This window comes from Gloeophyllum trabeum (genome assembly GCF_000344685.1).
Source record: "Gloeophyllum trabeum ATCC 11539 unplaced genomic scaffold GLOTRscaffold_00001, whole genome shotgun sequence".
In the NCBI taxonomy this organism is placed as follows: domain Eukaryota; kingdom Fungi; phylum Basidiomycota; class Agaricomycetes; order Gloeophyllales; family Gloeophyllaceae; genus Gloeophyllum; species Gloeophyllum trabeum.
In genome coordinates, this window is record NW_006920410.1 from 3,230,497 (window position 1) to 3,254,225 (window position 23,729).

The 23,729-nt window shown below is 53.3% G+C and overlaps 6 protein-coding genes across 6 annotated transcripts; 1 reads left to right on the forward strand and 5 right to left on the reverse strand.

The window, feature by feature from the left end:
* Positions 1 to 1,644: 1,644 nt before the first annotated feature.
* On the reverse strand, positions 1,645 to 3,589 carry GLOTRDRAFT_69230 (glucosyltransferase; the record flags this gene model as incomplete). The annotated part of the gene is made up of 9 exons (XM_007863128.1): positions 3,436 to 3,589; positions 3,289 to 3,377; positions 2,930 to 3,233; positions 2,667 to 2,826; positions 2,465 to 2,593; positions 2,251 to 2,407; positions 2,140 to 2,199; positions 1,943 to 2,085; positions 1,645 to 1,889 (listed from the first exon to the last, which is right to left on the reverse strand). The coding sequence occupies exons 1-9, from the start codon at positions 3,523 to 3,525 to the stop codon at positions 1,645 to 1,647; spliced, it is 1,377 nt and encodes a 458-aa protein (XP_007861319.1). The 5' UTR covers positions 3,526 to 3,589.
* A 146-nt stretch (positions 3,590 to 3,735) lies between these two features.
* Positions 3,736 to 4,739, reverse strand: GLOTRDRAFT_135622 (cysteine proteinase). The gene is made up of 2 exons (XM_007863129.1): positions 4,314 to 4,739; positions 3,736 to 4,273 (listed from the first exon to the last, which is right to left on the reverse strand). Exons 1-2 carry the CDS (start codon positions 4,672 to 4,674, stop codon positions 3,864 to 3,866), a joined length of 771 nt encoding a protein of 256 aa, XP_007861320.1. The 5' UTR covers positions 4,675 to 4,739; the 3' UTR covers positions 3,736 to 3,863.
* Positions 4,740 to 4,904: 165 nt separating this feature from the next.
* GLOTRDRAFT_135623 (uncharacterized protein) lies at positions 4,905 to 8,064 on the forward strand (the record flags this gene model as incomplete). The annotated part of the gene is made up of 11 exons (XM_007863130.1): positions 4,905 to 5,081; positions 5,141 to 5,412; positions 5,479 to 5,697; positions 5,755 to 5,877; positions 5,967 to 6,108; positions 6,176 to 6,289; positions 6,344 to 6,638; positions 6,697 to 6,846; positions 6,898 to 7,205; positions 7,261 to 7,499; positions 7,557 to 8,064. The coding sequence occupies 11 exons, from the start codon at positions 4,905 to 4,907 to the stop codon at positions 8,062 to 8,064; spliced, it is 2,547 nt and encodes an 848-aa protein (XP_007861321.1).
* GLOTRDRAFT_69241 (MCM-domain-containing protein) lies at positions 7,902 to 11,098 on the reverse strand. Its single transcript, XM_007863131.1, has 5 exons — positions 10,283 to 11,098; positions 9,617 to 10,229; positions 9,077 to 9,562; positions 8,571 to 9,013; positions 7,902 to 8,510 (listed from the first exon to the last, which is right to left on the reverse strand). The coding sequence occupies exons 1-5, from the start codon at positions 11,056 to 11,058 to the stop codon at positions 8,300 to 8,302; spliced, it is 2,529 nt and encodes an 842-aa protein (XP_007861322.1). The 5' UTR covers positions 11,059 to 11,098; the 3' UTR covers positions 7,902 to 8,299.
* A 2,383-nt stretch (positions 11,099 to 13,481) lies between these two features.
* Positions 13,482 to 14,124, reverse strand: GLOTRDRAFT_109288 (uncharacterized protein). Its single transcript, XM_007863132.1, has 4 exons — positions 13,966 to 14,124; positions 13,882 to 13,911; positions 13,635 to 13,827; positions 13,482 to 13,613 (listed from the first exon to the last, which is right to left on the reverse strand). The coding sequence occupies exons 1-4, from the start codon at positions 14,029 to 14,031 to the stop codon at positions 13,510 to 13,512; spliced, it is 393 nt and encodes a 130-aa protein (XP_007861323.1). The 5' UTR covers positions 14,032 to 14,124; the 3' UTR covers positions 13,482 to 13,509.
* A 3,987-nt stretch (positions 14,125 to 18,111) lies between these two features.
* Positions 18,112 to 19,916, reverse strand: GLOTRDRAFT_90360 (uncharacterized protein; the record flags this gene model as incomplete). The annotated part of the gene is made up of 5 exons (XM_007863133.1): positions 18,112 to 18,357; positions 18,415 to 18,525; positions 18,589 to 19,055; positions 19,113 to 19,520; positions 19,598 to 19,916. 5 exons carry the CDS (start codon positions 19,914 to 19,916, stop codon positions 18,112 to 18,114), a joined length of 1,551 nt encoding a protein of 516 aa, XP_007861324.1.
* Positions 19,917 to 23,729: the final 3,813 nt, after the last annotated feature.

Below are 23,729 nucleotides of genomic sequence, written 5' to 3' on the forward strand. Positions count from 1 at the left end.
GGATGCAGCCAGCTGATCCCAAGATAATATAGACTGGCGGTTCTTATTGGAAAAACTGGGGAATAGAGGCGAGTTGTCCGTAGATGCAGGGATGGGGGATAGGAATTGTGGTTGTGACCTTCCGGCAACCGCCTTGCCAGCGCGAGATGGAGTTTCTGGGAGCCCGCTCACATCGCGGTTTCGCGGAATTGGCTGGCTGCGGAGGCGAGGCATGGCCGGTGTTGGAGCAGTAGGGGAAATCACGGCAGAGGACAGCAGGAACTCGACATCGTTCGCGTCTACGCTGTCGGTACTACTATCTCCGAGGTCGACGGTGACTGTGGGTGTCCTGGTAGCGTCGCTTTTGCTGACAGCAGACTTCCCACCGATGCTTTTTGGCGAGTTACTCGCGGACGATGCCGCCGATGCGCCCTTGACGACTTTGCGCAGAGGACTCTGCTGCTGGGTGGCTGTGGACTTGGTCCTGCCTAATCCAAAGGCGTTGCGTAGTGATGAGGGGGGAGTAGTAGGTGTGCGGGTTCGCAGGGAACTGACGGAAGAGGCAGCCGAAGGGGGCCGCGCAGCAGTGTCTTTCTTCGCCGTCTCGGCCGCCTTCGTCTTCAGGGAGCGCGTAGGGGATGGTTTACTAGGCGGAGTCGTGCGCGGAGGCACAACGTTCTTCTTCCTGGGAGGGGTGCTCGGGGCGGGCGACACATTAATGGCACTAGTAAGGTTAAATGCAGAGCGCTTGGGGAGCGGACTGATAGCCCGTTCATGTTTGTCGAACGGTGAAGGGGGCTCCAAGCCAGGCGACTTGGATGCCTCCTGGTCGTCCTTATCATCATCCGTCGAGCTACTGGCCCGTTTCCTGCCCGCCTTGCGCGGGGGAGTAACAGGCTCCTTGATAGTCTCCAAGCCAGGCTTGGGTTTGTACTTGGGCAGCGCGGTCCCAACAGAGTTTCTCTTGGCCCGGAGAGAGGAGGATCTGGTGACGGGCGTGATGCCCGGCGGGCTCATGGTGCTCTTCTTATCGGACTGCTCCTCAGACGAGGAGGACCCGGTTTTGGAGGCGGTAGAGGCAGCGGCCGCCCTCGTCCTTCGCGTCACAGCCTTCGCGTCGGGCGACGGCGCGTCCTTCTCTTTAGCGGGCGCGAGTGGCTTAGGAGCTTCCTGGTTTCGAGCGATACCGATAGCGCTAGTGCGTCGGGAGTGCGTCTCCTTCTCCTTCGGCCTCTTGGCAGCCCTCTCCTCGCCTCCCCCTCCTCTACCGTCCGACTTCATCACGTCCACGAGGGCCTTGCCAACGGACGCCAGGGTCAACGAATGCCGTATAGAGCTTCTGGTAACGCGAGTAGTGGTGGGGAGCGCAGAGGCCGCGGCGGAAGAGGTGTCGGGTGGCATGAAGGTCGTAACGTCGTCGCTGATATAGAAATGTAATGTATATGTCGCCCGCAAAAGGGAAAACTCGTAAAGAGCGTCACGGTGTTCAGTACAGAAGTGAAACAGTCTCAGCCACAACTTCAACTTCCCTGACAACCTCCGACTCGCGTGGCACGTGCTGCGCTAATCACTTGCTTCTTTTGGTACCAACTGCCCTAATCCAGTCGTTGTGGCACCCATCGTGGCTCGAGAATGCGGGGTACGCTGTAAGAATAGCAGGCTACACTACCACATGAACCGACCAACACCCTCCCTTTCTCGGTACAAAAACACCCACATTGTCGCCGCGTTGATCGCTGCGTACCACGCCCCCTCCAAGAGCACGCCCCAACCCGGGACATCTGGCACCTGCGCGCGCAGCAGAACATAGGGAATGAGGAAGTATCTAGGTTCAAGCAAGGGGGTTGGAAGGAGGGTGGGCAGCACAAAGACGGGCAGTAAGAGGGTTTGGAGTAAGGTCTGGTCGCGTCCTACACCCTCAAGGTCAAGAAAGCAAGCTTCGGAACTAGTGTTATGAACGTACCAACACGCAGGAACCACGCCCATGCGCAGGCTATGTACCCTGGTATCAGGAGATAAGGCACTACTGGATGCAGCATAAATATGCGCCGCCAGACGTAGAATGTATAGTGGCGATTGTCAGAGAGCAAGAAAGGGTGATGTATCCTGAACCAAGGTGAGCATTCCCGGGCATGTATCCAAGTTCTAAGCGCTACTAACGTGAACTTGTATACAGTGACCGCCATTACTGCAGAGACAATGGCAGTGACCAACGAGCGCCTGGAAGCAACATGTCAGTCATGAGATCGCAGATGAAACAGATATAGCTACCGCAAATTTCCAAACATTCTATACCGGACTTCCTTGATTAGCGATTTAAGTCCTCCCGGGCCACTGACGAGAACTGGCCATCCAAAAATGGTCACAAATCCAAGGAAGTAGTACAGTTGCGGGATATGAAAGGAAGGTATGTGATTGGATTTATCACCTGTACGACGCATTCAGTCACATCCTGATCCTTTCAGCACGTAAGAGAAAGGTATACCCAAGACGATCCCGCCATTGCATACAACAAAGGCGCCGAACAATGCAACCACAATTCCGTAGGGAATAAACTTCGGCAACACATCGGGGAGGACTCTGGGTGCGCTTAGGATAGATCGCAGTAAATCACCTAGCAACGCAACACCGAGATTTGCTTTCAGTCCAGTTACGCGCCAAGCGTAAAAAAGCATACAAGGACGCACCAGGGCCAGCCTCCAGCGCGGGCGGGTCATGCAATTTGGCAGGCATACTCCCATTCGGAGCCGCGCGACGGAACCGCAGGTACATCAGCTGGCTCGAAGCGTAGGCGTACAGAACCCATACAACGTTTGTCTGGCGGAACGTGCAACTGACGAGGCCTAACTAGCAGACACCCTTCCGCTCCGTCAGCCCTCAGCTCTTCATTTTGGACGTGATCCGGACGGGACATAGCGGACCAATTACAATGCGAAGGAGCGTGACTTACCAGCCCGGCTAGCCAGTGCTTTCCTTGGGACGCTGCTACCACAGTCAACACCACGAAGAGGAGACTCGGGACCTCCGTGTAGTATAGGAATCCGAAGAACCAAACAATTGGGAAAGCGGAGAGAACGACCGATTCCAGCGTCGGCGCGAGCAGCGACGACGGCGGTCGAACGCGCTGATGATAGCTTAGGAGATGAGTTAATGCTATGGGAAGCGCGACTAGGGCGAGCATGGGTGTCAGTCGCAGCATTTGCAAGTTGCACTTGAAGAGGAATATCTTCTTCAATACCCAGCTCACGACGTAGCTGTAACCCGGGAAAGCTGAACGGACGGCACCGGGATGTATACATTGATACTCACAGTCCTGGAGGAGTGGTAATCTTGGGATCCCAGTACGAGAACTCTCCCCGACAGTACGCCTGCGCCTGTGGAACATGAAATGGTTCGTCCTTGTAGCTCGCTATGAGACTCTTGTTTGCAGCAGGGCAGTTAGTGGGATGAATGTACCATGTACGGCTCCGTAACGATCCCGTTTAGTTCCCGCAGGACCAGGATGCATATGCCGGTAAAGACAAGATGGTGCATGGGAGAGGCCATGCTGTCCGGCCCTATAGTTCAATGAATGGCATACAAAATGAAAACAGGTGAGTTGGACGATGCCAACGCTGCATTGCTGGATCACTTGGACGCACAAGTTCCTTCTTTTGGAAGTAGGACTGGCACGATCGACATTTCACGTGACCGTCGCGCGCCCTCTGCGACGAGGTGTCAATGAAATCGCTTTGACCAACGTCGCTGATAAATTGCCCGACCTCGAGGCCACAGAGGCACAGCACAGATAAAGTCTATAATATATTGGACGCGATACAAGAGCGCCAGATTAGAATCAACGGTATGTACCAGATATTATCAAGGGAAGGTTTTGCTCTGCTCAGTCAATAGTCATCCCAGTCATTGTTTGGACCTAGAGCCATCAGGCTGAAACGCAAGTTCTGATTCTTCTCCCGAAGAATATACTCTCTCACAACACCTAGTGCTCCTTCGCTGAGCAAATCCTCGTCCGGGCCAACTCCAGGTCCAAGATCGACCGGGCCTTTGGAGTCTCCGTCCATACGGTACAGATGACCACTTCGAGCTGACTTGACGAAGCAAATGTAATGGACGTCCACTTCGTCCTCGGGATTGTCTGGTGCGACCGAGTCTCCCTGCGTCGCAGCAGCAGCATACGCGCGCTCCAACTCTCCTGACCCCTCCAGTGCCAGAGCGCGGCCCTCAGGGGCCAGAGGAATGACGTCCTCCAGTATTTTGCCGAGTGTAGAGTCTTGCGCTGCACTCTGGTGAGGCACTGGGAAAATGGCCGTGAAACCATGCTCAGAATGACTTACCGATGTACTCTCGTGCTTCGCCGTTCGCCACGGCATGCAGGATCGCATACAGCCCGCAGGCATTGTTAATGGTCTGCTTAAACCAGACTGCATCCTCGCCTGCACCGCTGCCCGCATACTCCACTAGACCAGATTCCTCCTCCGCTTTGTGCTTCGCGTATGCTGCGGAATCTGGCAATACTAGCACGAGGGCATAGACAGGACGAGGAACAAAGGCTAGTAGCTCTTGATCATCGAGAGATAAGACGTCGCTGAAGGCTAGTGACTGGGATACGCCAAGTTTGTGGATGAGGTCTGTGAATACGATCGGGTTTGACTCTAGTGGTATGAAGTGTTTGCGATATTGCTTCGAGTCGGTCATTATTGGGGAGGATTTGGGCAGTGATTATAGGTGGTATAGGTATGTATTATAAGTGTCTGTCGTTCCGCAGGACGTAGGAGCCGCGTATGCTCGGACTCGGACTCGGTTGGTTACATTCTAAGCAGCAATTGACGATGACGTATGCAGCTAACTTTGGGCGCTAACGCTGCCCATGCCGCCGGCTTTCTAACCAACGCTTGCATGGCGTGGCGGCGACCGTAGACGCCACCATGGCCTCTGCAGACATTCAGAAGTATCTTTCTCCCCCCAGCGGCCAGACAGCAGAGACAGCAGCCAGCCAATTTTTGGATGCACGATTCGCCACCTGGAGCGATGTGCAAGCGTCCGACGGTTTGGAAGACCTGGTCGAGCAGAGTCGCAGATTGAACGAGGAGTTGCAATCCCGAGTGCGTTGCATGATGACAAGGCTTTACGGTTCCGGTCTCAGTCATTTGTCGTAGCTCAGCTCTCAGCTTCCGAGGCAAATATCCAGGAACGCATAGCTGAGACGCGGTCGTCGGCGGAAGCACAGTTGCATAAGGCGCAGGAATTGTCACTGCTGCGACATTCTCTAGCGGATGAACTGTCGTACCTGTCCAATGAACTGGTGTCGTCGTTGTCAGACGAAGCTAAGCAACCTACCCTGCTGGAGGAGATTGAGACCCTCCATCGCAGTTTGAAGGAGGTCGAGACGGTCAAGAGCTACGTGCAAGTAGTCGAACGTGGTTTGCAGCTAAGGTACGCAGATGAGGCATGGTTCTGTACAACGCGCACATTTAAGGCAACGTGTCTCACCACACGTAGCGAGGCTGCAGTTCAGGACGTCACATCCACGCCTCCAAGCACGCCCGTATCTCGCTCGTCCCTGAAGAGATACGAGAAACTGCAGCAGTTCGTGGCCTCCATCTCCGACGCTTGCAACACCGCCGAAGACGGTGCTGGTCCTCAGAAGTTGCGTCTGGTGAGCTTCCTCGAGGCTATCCGAGAAAGCGCCTGGACTAGCATCAAAAGCGCTCTCTCCGAGTAAGCATCTATATGTAATCTCCGGCGATACCGCTAGGACTGACCCCTTCCCCTCAGACCGCTTCTCTCTGCCGCCGAGACCTTGCGATGGCCTATGAAGGTCGATTATGCCTCCGCTAGCCAGAAGGACAGAAACACATTCGAGGCCTCATTCCTCAGTCTCATAACCCTCCAGTCTATGTTTGTGATTATTCTATTTATCTCATTGCAAGAGGCTTATTCTTTATCTTCGTCCATCTGTAACGTCTGCACGACATGCCGGCATACAGCGGTGAGGAGTTACATCGCACATCTGCTCCCTCGACAAACCCGCAAGTGGGCCTATACCCGATGCAGGCGCTGGTACAGCCCGTATCTCTCCGATTCAAGTATCATTTTGAGGGATCCAGACAAACGAACAAGCTGGATAAGGTCAGTGTCCGCTTGGTGTCTGGTCACAGTGATGGCGTTTGACCAGTGAACACGTCCTACTTTCAAGCCCGAATGGTATTTCTCGCACGTACTCAATGTCATCACGGAGCAACGGGCCTTTATGGATACTGTCATCCAAAAACTTGTGGACTCTACGCCCTACAAGGGTGTAAACGCCTGGGTACGTCGCTCGTGTGTCCACTTTCTGCATCGTTCTAACATGCGAGCTGCATAGTGTGAATTAGTGCTACTTCTCCTCGCCTTGCCCACGCGGAAGATACTCAGGACAATGTCTGCTCTGCTGCCACATCCGTCCCTACTCGCCCACACGATATATCAAGCTTTGGCGTTCGATTCTGCGCTAAGAGAGGCGGGCTTCGGCCTTGCTCACACTACTGCCGGCAAAAGATTCCGAAAGCCACCGCTGCAGGGCGGCGAAAAAGCAGAGGATGATCATTGGCCGGGTGTGAGCGACGTCATTCTGGGACGAAGCGAGTGGTTCGAGGTGTGGTTGGAGGGCGAGCGGAAGTGTAAGTTACCCTTTCGCGTTTGCGTACGCAGCTTGACTCACGGACGGGTTCCCGTTAGTCGCGGAGGATCAGTACCACAATATCATAAGTGCCTCTGACGCCTGGTTGATCTCGGATGACGACGCGGACGAAGATGGGCGGATAGAACGGTCTCTGCGGCCGACCATATCCGCTAGAAGGGTCAAAGCCTTGATAGAGCAAGTTACTGGTATGTCAACAAATACGCATATTCTAGTCCTGTTGGCTTACACTATTCTAGATCGATATGCACCTCTACCGTCGTACAACCACCGGTTCTCCTTCCTCACGACTATCCAGCTCCCGCTGCTGTCGGCCTATCATTCTCGAATAGCTGCTTCCCTAGACGCATTCGAGACCCTGTCCTCCGCGTTCGTGCGCGCCGTTCCTGGGGCCATGACCGTCGGCGGTGGGAGCACGGAAGCGGGCGTGAAAATTGGCGACACTAGGAGACTAGCTGACGGGGTAAGGGGTACGGTAAGCCTTGTGAAGGCCTTCATCAGCGCCAGATTCGTAGAGAAGACTATGGTGGACTGGGGTGAAGACACGGTAAGAACTCCCCAGTCTCTGTATTCCGGTGATCTGATGCCTGCGTCATGAACAGTTGTTCCTGGAGCTGTGGACAGAGATTAACCGACAAGAGCCTCTTCGCAATAGCGCGAAGTTGAATCCTCTGTTGCCGGCTGTCGAATATAGACCTACGGATGTGCCAGAAGGGACTATCTACGATGAGCTGGTTGCACAGTATCGGAGGTTATCGGCCAGGGCCGAGGATATGATTGCTCAGCAGGTATACGGCGAAGTCGAGGGTGGACTCCGGCCTCACTGGGGAATGCTCTCTTCGTAAGTAGTAAATTCGCATGGGTACCCACTGTTCCAATCTCAATTGATTTCTTATAGACCTGATCCCGCCATGGAGGGGTCAGACGACCTCGCTATTGCTCCGACTATTCTCGGCCCGGTTGCGCTGCTGTCCTCTCACCTCACGTTCCTCCAATCGTCACTCCCAGAGATCACCTTCACCGTGCTCTACCGGCGCATTGCTGCCAGACTCTGCACCCATATCCTACACCGTGCGGTGCTCTATCGCGGGCGTAGGCGGCTGACGCTGAGAGAGGGCAGAGCTGTCCAGAGGGAATGTGAATTATGGGTCGACACCTGTCAGATGGCCTTCGGGAGCACGAGTATCGGCCGCCCTCGGGTCGAGGCGCCGTGGAGGAAACTGATCATGGCCGCACGGCTGTTGGGCGCGGAAGGAGAGCGGTGGGAGCAGGTCGTCGACGCTACTTTTGGCACCAAGGGGACCGCGGATTGGGAAGATGTCATGACCGATGCCGTTGGCTATTGCGAGCTTGGGCGAGACGAGGTGATGCAGATCTTGCGAATGAGAGAAGATTTTGCGCAGTAGTTGGGGTTGTTCTCAAGGTTTGTAATTCATGAGCTTTATGTCCCTCGGGTTACCTTGCTTGCCATAGTTTACGGTCGAGCACCGGACATTGATATTCGATTTGTATTCGATCTATTAATGGATACAGGGGTGCGGGGATATAGTACAGGACCACAAGTCGGACCCAAATAACAATACAGAATCCAAGAAAGCAGAGATCACAGACACAGGGACAGAAACCATCATGCATCAGGGTTTAAATCTTATAAACGATGCCATCGCTCAGCATGAGCTCGTTGGCCTCCGTCATTGCCTGACATGCCAGCGTGGCCTCACCCGTCCCGAATAGCGCATCTGTGGAAAGGCCTTCGTTGATCATAGGCAAAAGATCGGATAGGAAAATCTGCTCCTCGTCTTGCAAATTGGTCGCGAACAGATTGGCCAAACGGGTACGGAACAGTTTCAATCTGGTTATAAATGATTAATCTCCCAGCCCTGGAGTGCTCCTAAAGCAATATCCTACTCACCGTTCTGGCCGGATACCGCCGTCTTCGGCAGGGCCGCCTTGCTGCTGCTCAACTTCCATCTGAGCATCTTGACTATCTTCACCCCAGATAGGGTCCTGGCTCTCCTGGGCGGCGGGGGCAGCTTGCGCCTGGCCCTGCTGCGTAGGCGGCATACTCATCCGTGTACTCTGCCCTTGTGACCCTTCATCATCGGATTCAGATTCGTCTGATTCTTCGTCGTCGCTTCCCTCTCGCTGTCCTTTGGCCCGAGCCGCCCCAGTGTTGAGCTTTCGCTTCTTGTGCTTTCGTCGACGCTTGAGGACCTCCTTGTAGAGAGCGAAGCGGATGATTTCCTCTGCGACTTCAGCGTCAGCTAACTCGACCTTTGCTGAGAGCCGCGCTTTGGCGTGAGCAGTCGATAACCGAATCAGGGTCTCGAGTGTACGCGCTGTAAGCGGGGACGTCTGATTGCAGGGTGTGTCAGGTCAGCTCATGTATGGGTTAGAGTATAGACAACATAGGTTCACCTTCTTCTTGTTCGATTCTGCCTCTTCGTTCCTCAGAGTAGCATAGACTTCCACAATGTAGTCTGCAGCACCCTTGGTCAAGACCGGTGCCGGCTTGCTCTTGGCATACTGAATATACTTCTTGACGAATTGAATGTTCAATACCTCCACTTTCTTCTCCTTTTTCCGTGACCTCGTGGCACGAGCCCCGGCTACACCGATGTGCAACAGTGGGTCGTATTTTTCAAATGGACTGCTGTCCTGCTCGGCTTCGGCTTGCCCAGAGCTGGGGTTGTCAACAGACAGCGGCTGGGCTAGCGAGTCATGGATGGGTGTGCCTTCCTCCACACCTGGAGGAAGGTAACGATGCATTCGGAGAACGTGGTCTGCAATCATACGATCTCGGGTCTCGTCGACATCGTCGGTAACGATGAAGAGGAGATCGAAACGGGATAGAAGGGAGTCAGGGAGCGCGATGTTCTTGTGGGGGTCTTTGTGTACATCGTACTAATAGCGAACAGTCAGTTCCCCTCATAGTCCCAGTAGCTACACCTGGCTTACCTGTCCATAAATTGGGTTAGCCGCAGCGACGACGCTGCAACGCGCGTTCAGACTGGTATGGATCCCCGCTTTGGCGATGGTAACAGTTTGCTGCTCCATGACTTCGTGAATGGCCACTCGGTCAATATCCGACATCTTATCGAACTCGTCAATACAGACTACACCACGGTCAGCTAGGACCATGGCACCAGCTTCGAGCCTTCGCTCGCCGGTCTCGCGATCCGAAGTAACAGCTGCGGTAAGACCTACACCGGAGCTTCCTCGCCCTGTCGTCGCAATAGCTAGCGGAGCAGTGTTCAGGACGAAACGCAAAAGTTGAGACTTTGCTGTGGACGGGTCTCCAACCATGAGCAAGTTGATGTCACCACGGATATGCGTCCCGTTTGGAAGGTTCTTCTCAGCACCTCCGAGGAGTAGAAGAAGGATGGCTTTTTTGATATAGTCGTGCCCATAGATAGATGGAGCCAGCGAGCTGGATAAGAGGTCGAAGATTTTGCTGCGCTTCGAAAGCTGATTGATCTGGCGGATGTCAGAATCAGTGAGGTGCGTTTGCGCAATGCCGCCTCCAGCCTTAGACGAGAGCAGATTGATGTTGTTGGCAAGGATAAGCGTTCTGCAAACAGCGTTGAGTTGACCTCGTAGATAGTCGACGACAGTCCCACTCACTTGAATGCACCTGATGCACCCCCACCTACGCTTCTGTATACGCCTACTAGTTGTATCCGATCACCTGGCTTGCATTTGTCCACCAAGTCGTCGTCCATGATGATATCAGTGCTTCGAGGGAGCTGGCCAGCTGGTGCCCGCTCGGGCATCTCTTGGATACTGATCCTTTGGTGGTCCCGAAAGACGCAGTAGCCGAACTCCGTCACAAGCTCGTGCCCCTCATCATCGGTCTGTGGGGTCACAGTAGATGTTGGGGGAAGATTTGATGTGGAAGTGGTGGCATCACGATACTCGCGCATGTGGAAGAGTTTGGTGTCCGGACAGTAGTGGACGGATTTGAGCATCTTGGGACGCACTAGAGAGCACCGGGTAACGATTCCCTCCAGAGAGATCATCTTGCCCAAGTGACTTGCCAAGAGTGTCCTCGGGCTCACATGATGGTCACCGAATGACCCACTGAGTCCGATGTGATACGTCTTGCCCTCAATATCGTGTTTTTCCGTGTCGTAGACTTGCTTGATCACGTTCAGGAGAGCGTCATCAAAGGCGGGCAAGAAGTCTACAGGTTGCTTGAGCAGCCCATCCGCGAAGTCGCGTCGGTAGTCGCGTAGGTCGTCGACGTTGACGATCAGGCGGTTGCGGTCTTCACGAAGCATCCGGCCGATGTCCTCCCTGTAGTTGAAGTGCGGGGAGTCTGAAGTTAAAAACTCCTCAAATACACGCGTTCTGTCGCGCATCTGATCATCTTGTGGAACCGGCTCGTCGAGGAGTGACATGGCGTCGAGTGGTGGTGGTAGAATCGGTAGTCGCGTCCTGAAAATGCAATTAGGGCTCGACGCGTCTGTGCACGCGAATGGGCCTGCCCTAAACCTTTCCACGGTATGAGACCACGGCACTGGCACCCTCTCCCGCCACCCGTCTGCAGAATTCAGGATGCTAGCTGCTGACTATCTGTGTGCAAATATTATGTGCGTATCTCCATTGCAACTTCCCTATAAAATGATTGCAGGGCAGCTGGAAACTATGGATGTCTTTACCAGTTCAAGTGAAGTCTTCCGACTCACCTTCGACACCTTCGATGCGGCAACACTAGATTTTTACCTGACTATTCATACGCTCGACGCTAGTCAGTTTGGAACATGCTATTGTCCCGTCTTCCGTACCTTTGGTCCCCTGTGCTTGCTTCCCTAGTCTCTCAAACTGTCAAGCAAGGGCAGCCGCCGGTTTCCAGGGTATCTCAGGATGCCACTTCCTTTCTGCACACTTGAAGGCGCCTTTACCGCATCCAATGACTCTGTCGTTCACTGACGAACGTGCGAGAGAATCATTCGGCCTTTTCCTGAGAAGTCTTTCTCGCTCCGCGGAACTAAACAAGGCTCTGTATCAAACTTGGTCCCCGATTCAAGTGGGTGGATCAAGGATAAATTCTGGGTCGCGCGACATCCCTGCCCTGTGACGCGGGTGGACATAGTTTGACGAGAATCTACGTCCGAATCAGGTGCAGTATACCGTTCCAGTCTTCAGTCATGCAACTTTACAACGGACCACATCTGTCATGACATAAAGTATCCTCAGGGCGGCGCTGGCTTGCCGCCCGTGCGTACAAGTCTGATATAGTGCGCGGCTTCCTGCGTGGTCTCTCCGAGCATTTAAAACAGGGCTGCGCTGACAGGTGAGTCAGATGGCAGTCACTCGGGTTTGTAAGCCGTCTCTTAAATATGACGCGCAGTTATGTGGCATTCCTCAACATTGCATGCGGCTCGGTGGGTATCAACGCCACCGCATCGGATCCTCTTTCGAACCGGCCAAATATACATGGAGACCTCCCTCGACTTGATCGGGACTTGTCCGTGTGTTCATGAATAGCACTGTCTTCTCTGCGTCCTAACTCGTCGCGACTAACGAGGCGCTCGCGCTCCACGCAATTAATCAAGCTGCCTTCCTTCCTACACCCCATCGCACTTCTTTCTGGACCATGTATGACGGCAGCATCTCGGCGATACTTGTGTCATATGAAGTCAGATAGCCTGCCCGTGAATCCTGCCCCCCTGGCGACGGTGTGCTTGCTTAGCATGCGACCGCGCTTGGTCCGGTTCATCCTTGGGACAATTTGTCTTGTGTCCAATGGTGAAGCAGGCACCCTGCGACTCTTGGATAGGATGACCTGAATGCCTGAGACTGCAGCGGTTCTCGCCGAGTTCAAACCCTAATGAGAAGAGCTGATTGGGCACATCCTGCATTCTTGTCATCGCCGTGGCGCCTGTCTAGTGCATAGGAACTTCATAACTTAAGGTAGGTTCACGACATTGCGAGTGGGATGATTGGGTGTCGGCGTAACATTGCTTCTAGTTGCCTAGCATTCTCCGACCATACAGAAGGCTTTAGTATGCTAGTACTTAATACTCCCCCTATTGGTCTGTCTCGCACAACCATTCATTGGCCTTTATTTGGAATCAGCGTTACAATTTTCAGTTCGCAGTGCTCGCAGAGTCCGTCCGACGCGGACGCAGTGGCAGACAGCCCCTGTACGTGCCTGAGGGACCTGATGAATCAACACAGTGGATACAGAGTCCCGACCTACCAGGAATGACAGCCTCACAGCTCCAAAAGGCTCTGCTAAGTGCGATCTACGCGACAGTTAGTGCGGCAGGTCTCCACGAGGAGGGACCAGCAGGCACAAGAAGCAAGGGTGTTTTGTCGAAGCACTTCCATAGATCTATGAAGTTGATCTCGTTTGCCACAAAGCGAAGATCAGGATGGACTGATATCAGCCCACAACCACCAAAGGAATTCTAGAGAACGAACAAGTCCTGAGACTTCCGTGCAGGTGGTGATACATTGACTCGAAGGTATAAGAATGACTACTGACTACTCACAACACGGATACTGATAACAACTGAAAATAAGCCTGCACCTGTACACCGATACTAAGATTGGACGAGCCATAAAAGTAGTTATATGGATGTAAGGGGAGCCTAGAGTGGGTCGGGAAGCAGTTTTGAAAGAATGTACGAGGGTCATGACACCTCTGCGTTCTCCCTAAAGAGATCGCGATGGAGCGGTAGCGATGACGATGAAGACGGCTACCTGGGGGTGCAGGAGGGGAGACGAGTCCGGTTGACATTGGTATAGTGGACAGTCCTTACTGAATAAATGTCATGGTCAGAAAGGAGTGCAGGGCAGAAGTGTATACACTCACAAAGGCATCGCAGTCCATCGTTAACACACTACCAGTCACTACCGGGCTCACGCTTCCAGTCGGACCCTCTCTTCCAGTCGCTGCCAGGCTCAGCCTCCCGCTTCCAGTCAGATCCGCGCTTCCAGTCGGATCCTCCCCGCTTCCAGTCGGATCCTCCCCGCTTCCAGTCGCTGCCAGGCTCAGGCTCGCGCTTCCAGTCGGATCCGCGCTTCCAGTCAGAGCCACGCTGAGGCTCGCGTCTCCAATCAGTGCCAGGCTCAGGCTCGCGCTTCCAGTCCGACCCGCGTTTCCAGTCGCTGCCAGGCTCAGGCTCGCGTTTCCAGTCACTACCGCCGCGCTTCACATCCTAGAGCAGAGATAAGAAACGTGACGATTGAATATGCAAGTAATTTACACTCACAATTGCAGCAGCCGGAGCAGCCTCTGGCGTCTGGATCTATGGGTCAGTACGGAAGCATAACAGCAGAGATCGCGTATGACATACGGGTAGGGCAGTGGATAAGACGGCGCCGATGAGGAGAAGGATTGCTAAGTAGAACTTTGAAAACATGGCGACGGGTTGCCGAAGGGATAGGATGAAAGGAAGGACGAGGGTAGGGCAAATTTAAATGAGCCGAGGGTGGAGATAGATGAGAGAGCACCTGCCGCACGTCCCGCAAGGTTGGGTCCCTTGCCGGCTAATTGCCGGTCACGTGCACCGGAGCCTGTTGTGCGCGATCGGCTCGGTGCAATTCTCCCAGATGCACACCATCATAAGCTTTTTCTTTGCCATACGCCGTGCCACCATTCCTCTGACATTCCGTCAGGGCTGCCCACTTGGTTGTTTTGTCTAAGCCTTCAATCGCGCACTCCTTCTGACAGAAACATATCGTTCGTCTTGTTCCTCGACGGACCCGCCCTTGTCTCAGGGCAATTTTGACGTAGTCATGCGGGTGCACCAGGTGCTGAGTGCCAGCAGCATCATAGATCTTATCGAGCAATCTTTGCTATCGGCCGTGCACCTGTTGCGAGCCATGACTTGCCCGTATTTATAGCCAATGCTTTACTTATGACGCGTGTGGGTCTGCTGTCGTGAGTCCTCACTCGCTGTCCACTCAACCAGACAAAGAATTCCATGAAATGGGTATGTTTACGTTCATATATCTACGCCCGGAAGGACATTTGCACAGTGACCAAGCGGATTGCGGGATCACCTCCGCGGTGGCGAAATGATACATTCCCTGGATCAGATCCAGTCGATTTGATTTGCGCACAAAAGTGAGCCGATAAGCGACCGCCCCCGGCGGTACCTCGCCCGATGCCCGTCACGGCGCACCCAATAATTGCACGTCCACGGGTGCAACGCTTTCCAAAGAGTCCTTTATCTGGTGTGGGTGTTGTGAGAGAGAGTCGCTCGCGGTTGCTGACGCTTCTTCTGTCTTTCGAACTGTGCCTCAGATGCTTAGCTACCTCCCTGACTTGTCCGTGACACCGTCGAGCCTTGGGAGTGACAGCGGCACGCTCACGAACAGTCATCCACGAAGTTGAAGAACCGAACAACTATTGCGGAACGTTTCTGAGCACATTGCAGCGAAGATCTGCAAAGTCTTTTGGAAGCAACCGCCCGTCTATTGTGAGCACCTGAGACAGCGACTTGACGTTTCCGGCGGTAGACCTCTGTCGGGAACTCGGACTTGTATTCGCCTTTCAAACCTTGACATTCGGCAGGGTCCTGAGAGAGGTAAATGGGGATAGCGCGTCCTACGGTCGTCGTTGATACTGTATTCGTGGATCTAGATATAACCCATTCTGCAAGGGCCTTACCTCCAGAATGCAGGATTGCATCTCGAAATGAAAGAAACGTGGGGTCCTTAAGGCACACCCACCCGAAGTCTATCCTGGTGCCTGTAAGCCACCACCTCAGCAGTCTTATCAGCATTCGAGGGGAGCAAAACTTAGTTTGACTTCTTGAGTGAGTGCACGCTCCATGCTTCTCAGGCTCTCGTGGAGAGATTCCCCGCATGAGTTTGTCAGTCATGATTTCTGTTTATAGAGAGGGACTGAAATGACACGGGAAGATCCCAGACGCACGTCGGCCGCAAGTGCTGCGAGTGTCGAATACCGGTTCATGTCCGTCAGTAATCATATGGGGGACATCGGCGAAGCGTTGTCGCACCAGATTGCAGCTCTGATTGCGAATCTCGCAGATGAATGATATGATGCTAGGGAGGACATTCTGAACATCGAACGGAGCAGGAGAGCAGATGCGAGGGGCTGTCACACTTCTTACCGGCTCTAAGTCTGCTTTCTCCTGGACGGACGGCAGCTCAAGATGTCACTCACCTCTTCTTCCGGGAGCCATGCTTTCTGGCGCCGGCAGGGAACCCGTCAGTGAGAAGCCACCCGTCAATCCCACCCTTGAAACGGGAAGTCTATAGGTACAATCGGAGCACCAGGCCAAGTGAAGTAATGGTGCGTTTATTCTTGACTCGTGAGTGAAGATAGCTGGGTGCCATTCCGAAAACACGATTCGCTTTAGGTACAGGACCTGCAAATCAGAAATCCAGAATCAGGCTTCCCGGCCAATGTTAGAATGCTTGTTGATTTGCAGTTTGATCACGGCGGCTTGCGTGCGAAATACGCCGTAATGCTCAAGGCTCGCGATCCGTTGGGACGGGGTTCTTGCTGGTGTTTCCAGGCACAGGTCGTGCACTCTGGCGTTGAGTGCTCACCAGGTCTTCGTGGCGCCCGACATCGCCGAAGAAATCGCAAAATACCGGATAGGCCTTCCATTGGCTGCTTCGAGTCGGTAATCGGTTTACTTACTTAGACTCCGGCATTTATCTGGAAGAAGACATTCTGTCATGGGCATCGGCCGGGCATGAGATGGTCTCGCAACAGATGGACCGCATGTGGCAGATGACAGGCGTCGCGTTGGCGGATTATCATGCCCGTCAAGTGTTCATGTCGGTACTTGTCAGCGGGCCATATGCTAAAACTGTATGCTTAGCTCGGTGCTAGAATACCAACATAATCTATGACCTCGGTGGTGAGCTCATAGCATGTCTCGCGCTTCGCTATAAGTGATCAGAAGTCACAGCATACCATACCGCACAGAGCCTAACGCACCGGCATACCCGACCCCGAGGTGGGCATGCTGGCGCACAATTGACGCACTCTCCGAGTCTGCTGCCAGTGCCCGCCACTCCGTTTTGTAACTCAGTACTCAGCGGCTACCAATAGACCATGAAGGGACGAGCCTCCGAGCATGTATAGGGGCGGTGATACCGGAGCGGCCGTATGTCATGATCAGTACATGGCGACGAGCGTAATGTGGCGTTTGGCCGGAAAGCATTCGCTTGAAATCACAAGGAATTAGCGTTGTGAATGCAGACCGGAGTGTTCATGGCGCCGTTCTTCCTCCCAAGCGGGACCGACCATCTGGAGGACACGTCTCCGATGGGCGTGGGACAGCGGAGGTAAACGGTTCTGTCCGACAAGTTCATGCAAGTGCAGCACCCGCGCAGACTCCTCACTCGCCGCTAAATTCCACCGCTGACGCGAGGCATACCGCTCTTGCTACAGTTGTTGCCGGCGCCCAGAGTCCGGTGGAACAGTGTATTTTCTCCTATGCAAGGATCTGGTTCAACTGGATCCGTGGCCAGCGTCCTGGCGAAGTTGGTACCGATCATCAATTACTTCTCCCATTCTTCGCGAGCTTGCGAAACCCATGAGCGGTTATGATATGAGGGGTTGCCCTGGTGAAGGCAAGATTTGCAGGCTCGGATGGATCTTACAATACCAGGGCTCACAACTAGCCCGCAAGTCTCAAGCCGCTGGACAACTAGCAAGGCATGAGATATCCATATTCTCGTCTCTTGTCACCAGCACATGTCCCGGGACTCATTGTACAGGCTGGGGCCGGATAGCTACAGTGAAAGCTTCCGGACCTATCTGTCCCGCCGTCACGCCCTGAATCCATGTGTAATTATGCTGTCGTGCAAGGGCGGTACGTCAGTCAGTTAGTGTCTGAACCGTACCTCAGGAGAATCTGGTCCACTTTATCGCTTCTAGCATGGCCTGGGAGATTGGTGTGCGAGGGTTCACTCGGGCTGACCTGAGTACTGGAGAGCAAGAAGCAACCGAGTCGGGCAGCTCTCAATAATCTTTTCCTTCTACCCGAAACAACTGACCAGAAGTTGCCCCCTTACCATTCCTTGATCGTGCACTTAAGCTGATTTTCTGTCAAGATATCCTTCCTCCGCCGATCTGACTTGATCATACTTTAACGTTGCGGAATATCCCCGGTATCTGCAGGATCGTCGCAGCATATCTCAAGCTCTCGCTTCCGTATCTGTATCGCAGTGGAATCGATCCAACCTGACTGTCCTTGCTGTCCTTGATATTAACGGCACGAGATATGCATTATCACTGGAATGAAAGACATCCACAGGCCTATCGATAGTATTATGCCGCAAGGGCGCAATATTCGCCTGGCTGCAAAGCATTCCCGCTATGATCCCCAAATCAACACGTCAATGCCGTCCTCAGATGACGGTTGCATGAGCAGGTGACATCGATTTTATCAAAGACCACAACCTAGAACAAATTTATCACCATTCGACGCGTCCTCAAGAACCCCCAAGCAGGACTAAACCATCCCCGTGTTTCTCCTGGCCAACCTCACATTCCCCGCCCTGCTCCTACTCCTCAGACTAGTGGAATCATTCTCCCTCCCCCTGTCCGCCTTGTCGAACAGCTTGCCCACAGGGAATATCCGTTGGAAAAATGGCTTTTTCACTGGCCATGACCCCGAGCCCGATGTCGAAGGGCGTGAAAGGGGCGGTGAATACTTGGTCGAGGTCGCTGATACCGAGGTCGTAGTGCGCGTTGAATTCTGGACACAGGTAAATAAAAGAAAATCGAACAAGTAACCAATTTTGCATATTCTCACCGTTCTCCTAGGTTGCCCGTATTCGCCTGCGCTTGTGCCAGTATAATATGTATCGCCAGATACCGACGCCGAAGTGAGGCTCTCATGCCTCGTCCTCATCCCCGGCTTCACCTGTGGCCGATAGTCGCTCCGTAGTCCCATCGACGGGACATCATATCCGGCTCTGGTGCGCACCTCGGGTCTCAGTTCCTGGGAAGCTCGGGCCTGCGTGGAAGCCCGAGATCGTGGACGCTGAGGTGCGTTTCCGCTAGTTTGTGAAGGTCCCACCCCTGCCGCGATTCCGGCGGGGGGCACGGGTGGTAGACTTTTGCTTCTAGCCTCTCTGTGACCGTGCTCCATTCGGAGTCCAGTCTGGACCCTGGTAGATCTTCCGCGATGTACGGCATTAGGAAAAGTCTCAGCCATGGTATTGTAGCCATTGTTGCAGTGCGGCTGCACCGGGTAGTCCGGCCTGCCAGCGTAGGAAGATTGGAGTCGCGCAGGAGCAGAGTGGGAGAAAGCCACTCCTGGAGGCGCCGGGTGAGAAGGGAGCCTTGGGGCTGACGGTCTGGAGACCTGGGTACGTGGCTGCTGACCGTCGACTTGATACCGCGTGGATTGTCGGTGGTGATACTGAGCGTACACCGCGTCTGCGGAGCTTCCTTCCGGTGAGATATGACATCAGAGAGCGGTAACAGTTCGTAAATATGTTCACTGACCGAAGCTAGCGCCCTTCCGCTGCGATAAGGAAGGTCGAATTGCGGCGTGCTTGACGTCTTGGGCCTGAGCTTGGCTCTGAGGAGCGTAACCGAAACGCGCAGATAATGGTTCCGAGATAGACAGACCAAGGCCGGGTGAGGAGGGTCTTACGCTTTGTGCCCTTCCGTACCCAAGGGCATTTTTTGCTTTAATATTATTTAAGTTGGTGGGACCCGGGGCGTCCATACTATTGATACCTGCATTCTGTGCGCGGGCGTTAGGTTGCAAAGGCGGCAAAATACGTATTTGCTCCGGAAATTGCGGAGTAGGAGGTCCATCGTCATAGAAGAATGTAGGGCGGTTAAGCGGGGGGACGGTGGCTTTCGATGGCAAAGTATTCGACGCCGACATAGAACGAGCGCGTATCCCTTGAGTAGGGCGCGCTGATCAGATTACTTGAATACAAAAATGACACAAATATTCGATACAGAGAGGAATCACACACCGTATCTGTCCTTCTTCTCCTGGGAGGGTTGTATAACTACGTCGGGCCTGCCGTCATCGAACTTGAGGACCATTTTCGGTGGGACGGAATAAATACTTTCTCTGTCATGTTCATCGTCTCCTTCGTCGGCATCCGTAGAGTCTGATAGGTAAGAGGGGACGCGTGACGGTGGATGAGAAGGCGAGTAGAAATATTCGGCTGGGTCGCGCTGCGGTGTATGGGTTTTCACCCAGCTGGCGACGCGGCTACAGGACGCGACATAAGCCGCAACACTCTTCGGATTGGAATCGTCGACATAAGGATAGTCATAGTCAGCCATGGTAAGATAGTGAGAAATAAACAGCAAAAAATAACAGTTAATAGGCAGTCAGTGGGGGAGAACAAGAGTACTGACTGGATTGGCCAATGGAATCTTTAATGGGAACTCGCGGGACGAGTTAGGGCGAACGTCAGAGAATCTAGACACTGCATGACCCTATCCAGAGAATTCCGCCGTACCAATAAAGCCATCTTGCTCCCTGGACTCTGTGTTTGCCTCTACAAGGGAAGATCGCGGGGAACGTGCGGATAATACCATCCGCCACCGACAATCCGTTTATGGTAGGAGGAGGTCCCGGTGGACCCTATCCAGACTCCCATAGCCCAATCCTGGTCTCCCACGTCTGGAGGAGTCCGGCGGCTGGACTGCCTGTTCGCCAAACCGTCGCGACTTTGTCTCCTTTCGCGACAACTGCGAGCGGAAATGAAAGTTCTCTCTGCCTCGTGGATCTCATATCACTGCCCGCCTCTGACCCGTCTTGATCACGGGATATCTAATCTGCCGTTAGCTGTGGAGAGGTTGTGACTCATGAGCAATCCAAGCTTTAGCTAGGTTGATGTGGACATGCATGGAACGATGCTCGGTACATATCAGGACTACTCTGAAGCTATGGGACGCCACTGAGGAGGTCCTGCTCTGGCAATATGCTATTGCTCAAGTCTAGAGCGTCGGATCCACGCTTGCTGCGGCGACCAGCCCTGTCTATTCTGAACGATCTCCCTGCCGGTCATGGCTGAACGCTGAGCTATTGTTCAACAGACAGATGGCCGGCCACCGAGGTTAAGATTGGCGTGTGGGATGCCAGCAGTGCTATTACAGCGTATCCTTGCACCAACGACCATTATTGCATCCCTTGAACAAGGGCAGCCGGTATCCAACAGCTCGTCTCACCAGCCCAAGGCTACAGTATACCTTTGGAAGCGACGGTTGCCGTATCCAGGGACACTATCCTACCTAACTGGACAAGCTGACGGCCCCCTGTATCTTGTTCGGGGCCCGAATATATATGAGTGACCGGTTCCCCTGCTATCGGTTACAATTAAGAGCCCTTTCAAGTCCCAGCAGCCGCGGTCGGTTTCTTCGTTCCCTGGCAATCTCTGTTTGTCAAGGGGCTATATCTGAACTGTACGAAATCAACCTTCTTTCATTTCCTCGCGATTCGCGGTGGCTCTGCTGCATAGTCCGATTTGCGTCCGCGGCGAACTATGCCAGACTGGACTGCAATGAAACTACCACATAATTTCTGCGCTAACATTGCTCTGAGGTATAAACGTGTGGAGGCCGAGACACAGGTTAGCAGGAGGGAGGAATCTAGGTCATCACCCGGATACTGAAGCTGCACGAAATTGAACGGATCCTGTTACACAGGCAATGACCCTGGCTCCGCTCAGGTTATTTCAACCGAAGAGCGCTGATCAAAGGTCTCACTGCTGACTAAAGCGGCTGCACTCTAGATCTAGGATCGTGCTCCCCCGATTCGCCCATCCAGGACGTGAAGAGGGATATCGCACAACTCGCTACGGCTGCATACAGGAGCAGCCAAGGCTATGCGTATTGGTCACCCGAAAGCACAGGGTGCAGATACAAGCTACGGACCCTCCTGGTGTAGTAATCGCTGAATGCACACTACGCCCGAACCATTGTTAGGCCCATCAGTTCAGTTGTACATGTCAACAAACACTGTCAGAGCATCTACGGTCTGCCGTTTCCTTCCTCTCGTCTTGGTCTACGTGGCGTCACAGGACGTAATCACTGCCGGTATCACTGCAGGTGGCTGAGGCGGCAACCTGGATGTTATGTTGGTGGCACCGGTTAGACTCGAGCAGCTGCATTTCCAACCGTCATTCTATCACCTATGCATGGCCGATTGTTGGGTCTCCACACCCTCCTGGCATCCCCCTGGTCGAAGGACCACCACGAGTGTGTCCGTAGCACAATTGGCCAGAGTGCCGGATCCATCGTCCTTAAAGCTCTTCCTGTGCACATTGGTCTCGAGACCCGTATCCTCAGGCACTCATGATCAGTTGGACCCCGTTTGGGCAGACGCCACATATCTCGCATGGAACTCAGGATGCAGTGCTCCTTCGTGGGTCAGGTCTCCATCAGCCGCACCGCAATTGGGGTTTCCCGAGTGCAATTAGAGAGTTTGCGATGCAATGCACCGTGCGGTAGTGGCGTTGCGCGCGCCACCCCAGGCTCCTAGAACCATCCGTCTCGCGTCCTCGATCCTCTCTGCTAGGGCGTGTGTGAAGATGTTATCTAATATGGCTTATATAATGTAATTTATTTATAGCTGTGTTTCCTGATTAAGCCGAACGGTGAGGATGAGGACGCTATGAGACGGCTGGCTCGATAATGATAGAGTTGCAATAAAAGAAAATAAAAAGAAAAAGAAAAAGGAAAAATTGGGATTGGCTCAGAGAGCCATGTGGCAGTTGTGGCTTCGAGGCCCTTGGGACCGAAATCTACGTTACTCTCGGGCCTATGCTCCACAAATCGCCCTCAGAGCCCTGAAGTAGGAGCAAAGCAGCTAGTGAGTGACAGATGGCATGTTTTACCGTAAAATCCGAGTGTAAATACTACTAAAATCGAATTTGTCCGGCCCCTCCGGGGCCATAGTAGTACACAACCCGTCCATCGTTCTCTGAGATATATCTCCTATAAAACGGCAACTGAAACCATGAGAAAGTCTGCAGCTAGTCCATGCATATTTTCTGAAGACGATTCAAGCCCAAAATACTGTGTAATTCCTCAATTTGGGGCCCTCCCGGGCCGGGGCAGTGACTTCTTATATCAAACATTCGAGGCAAACACCACTCCCCCACAATTCCACGAAAGAGGTTTAGCATTGAATCTGTAATTTGCACGCTTTCCCCCCTCCACGCCGCCTTACAAGGTCTGGATTACTGCGGATATCTGTAGATGCGGTGACACCCAGTCAGGCCAACTGCGCAGAGGATATTGCATTAAAAATAATTCTGTAAATCTACTGCTGTAAACTGTCTAACTGCTGCTGAGTGCTGAACACTCAGCATTCACTGCTCCATAAAAACTCTGCATGGTCATCAAGGTCTGTTGGTATGATTTGGGGTAATGGATATCAAGCCGCATCTACCTTCATATATATGGTCTCAAGTATACAGTATACACAGGTATTTTACCTATTGTACCCACGTACGGGAGCTCGTCCGGCACCTGTCATGGCAGGCACAAATCGAGTTCTCCTCGGGGAGAGCCACAGCAGCCGTTGTGGCGCCTTTGGCACAGCCACTCGATAACTCGTTGAGTTTGGTAGGTTCGTCCCACGAAGTGGCACAGCCACTCGATATTGATATCGAGCAACCATATGCGTAACCTCCCAGACGGCTGGCCCAACTCGTCGTCCGAGGTTTCACCGGAATTATGTAAGTTAGCTAAGCGACTAACGACGCGTCGGTTTACTGTTGGTTTATTGACGTTCGTCGACTGCCCGATTCGGATTGAGGCTTGCTCTTCGAGCATGTCCTCTGCTCATCCGCGCATTGACGGCGTCGTGGACTTAAAGATGTCCATATCAGAGTAGTGCTATATCTGTATTATTGATGACATGCACGTTCACCAACTGCACTGGGAACATCCCAATTCAACAAACAAAACAATGAATGACTATTTACCACAACAGTCTAGATAGGGGAAGCTGCTCTGGTCTCTCTCTTTCTCTTTGCATACCAAAGCCAAAGGAGACTAACTACACACACAATATTATAAGGTCTCAGGCTACTCTGCAATGAAGAACTTGGTGCTTGGACTTTGCATTGTATGTAAATTAATCTA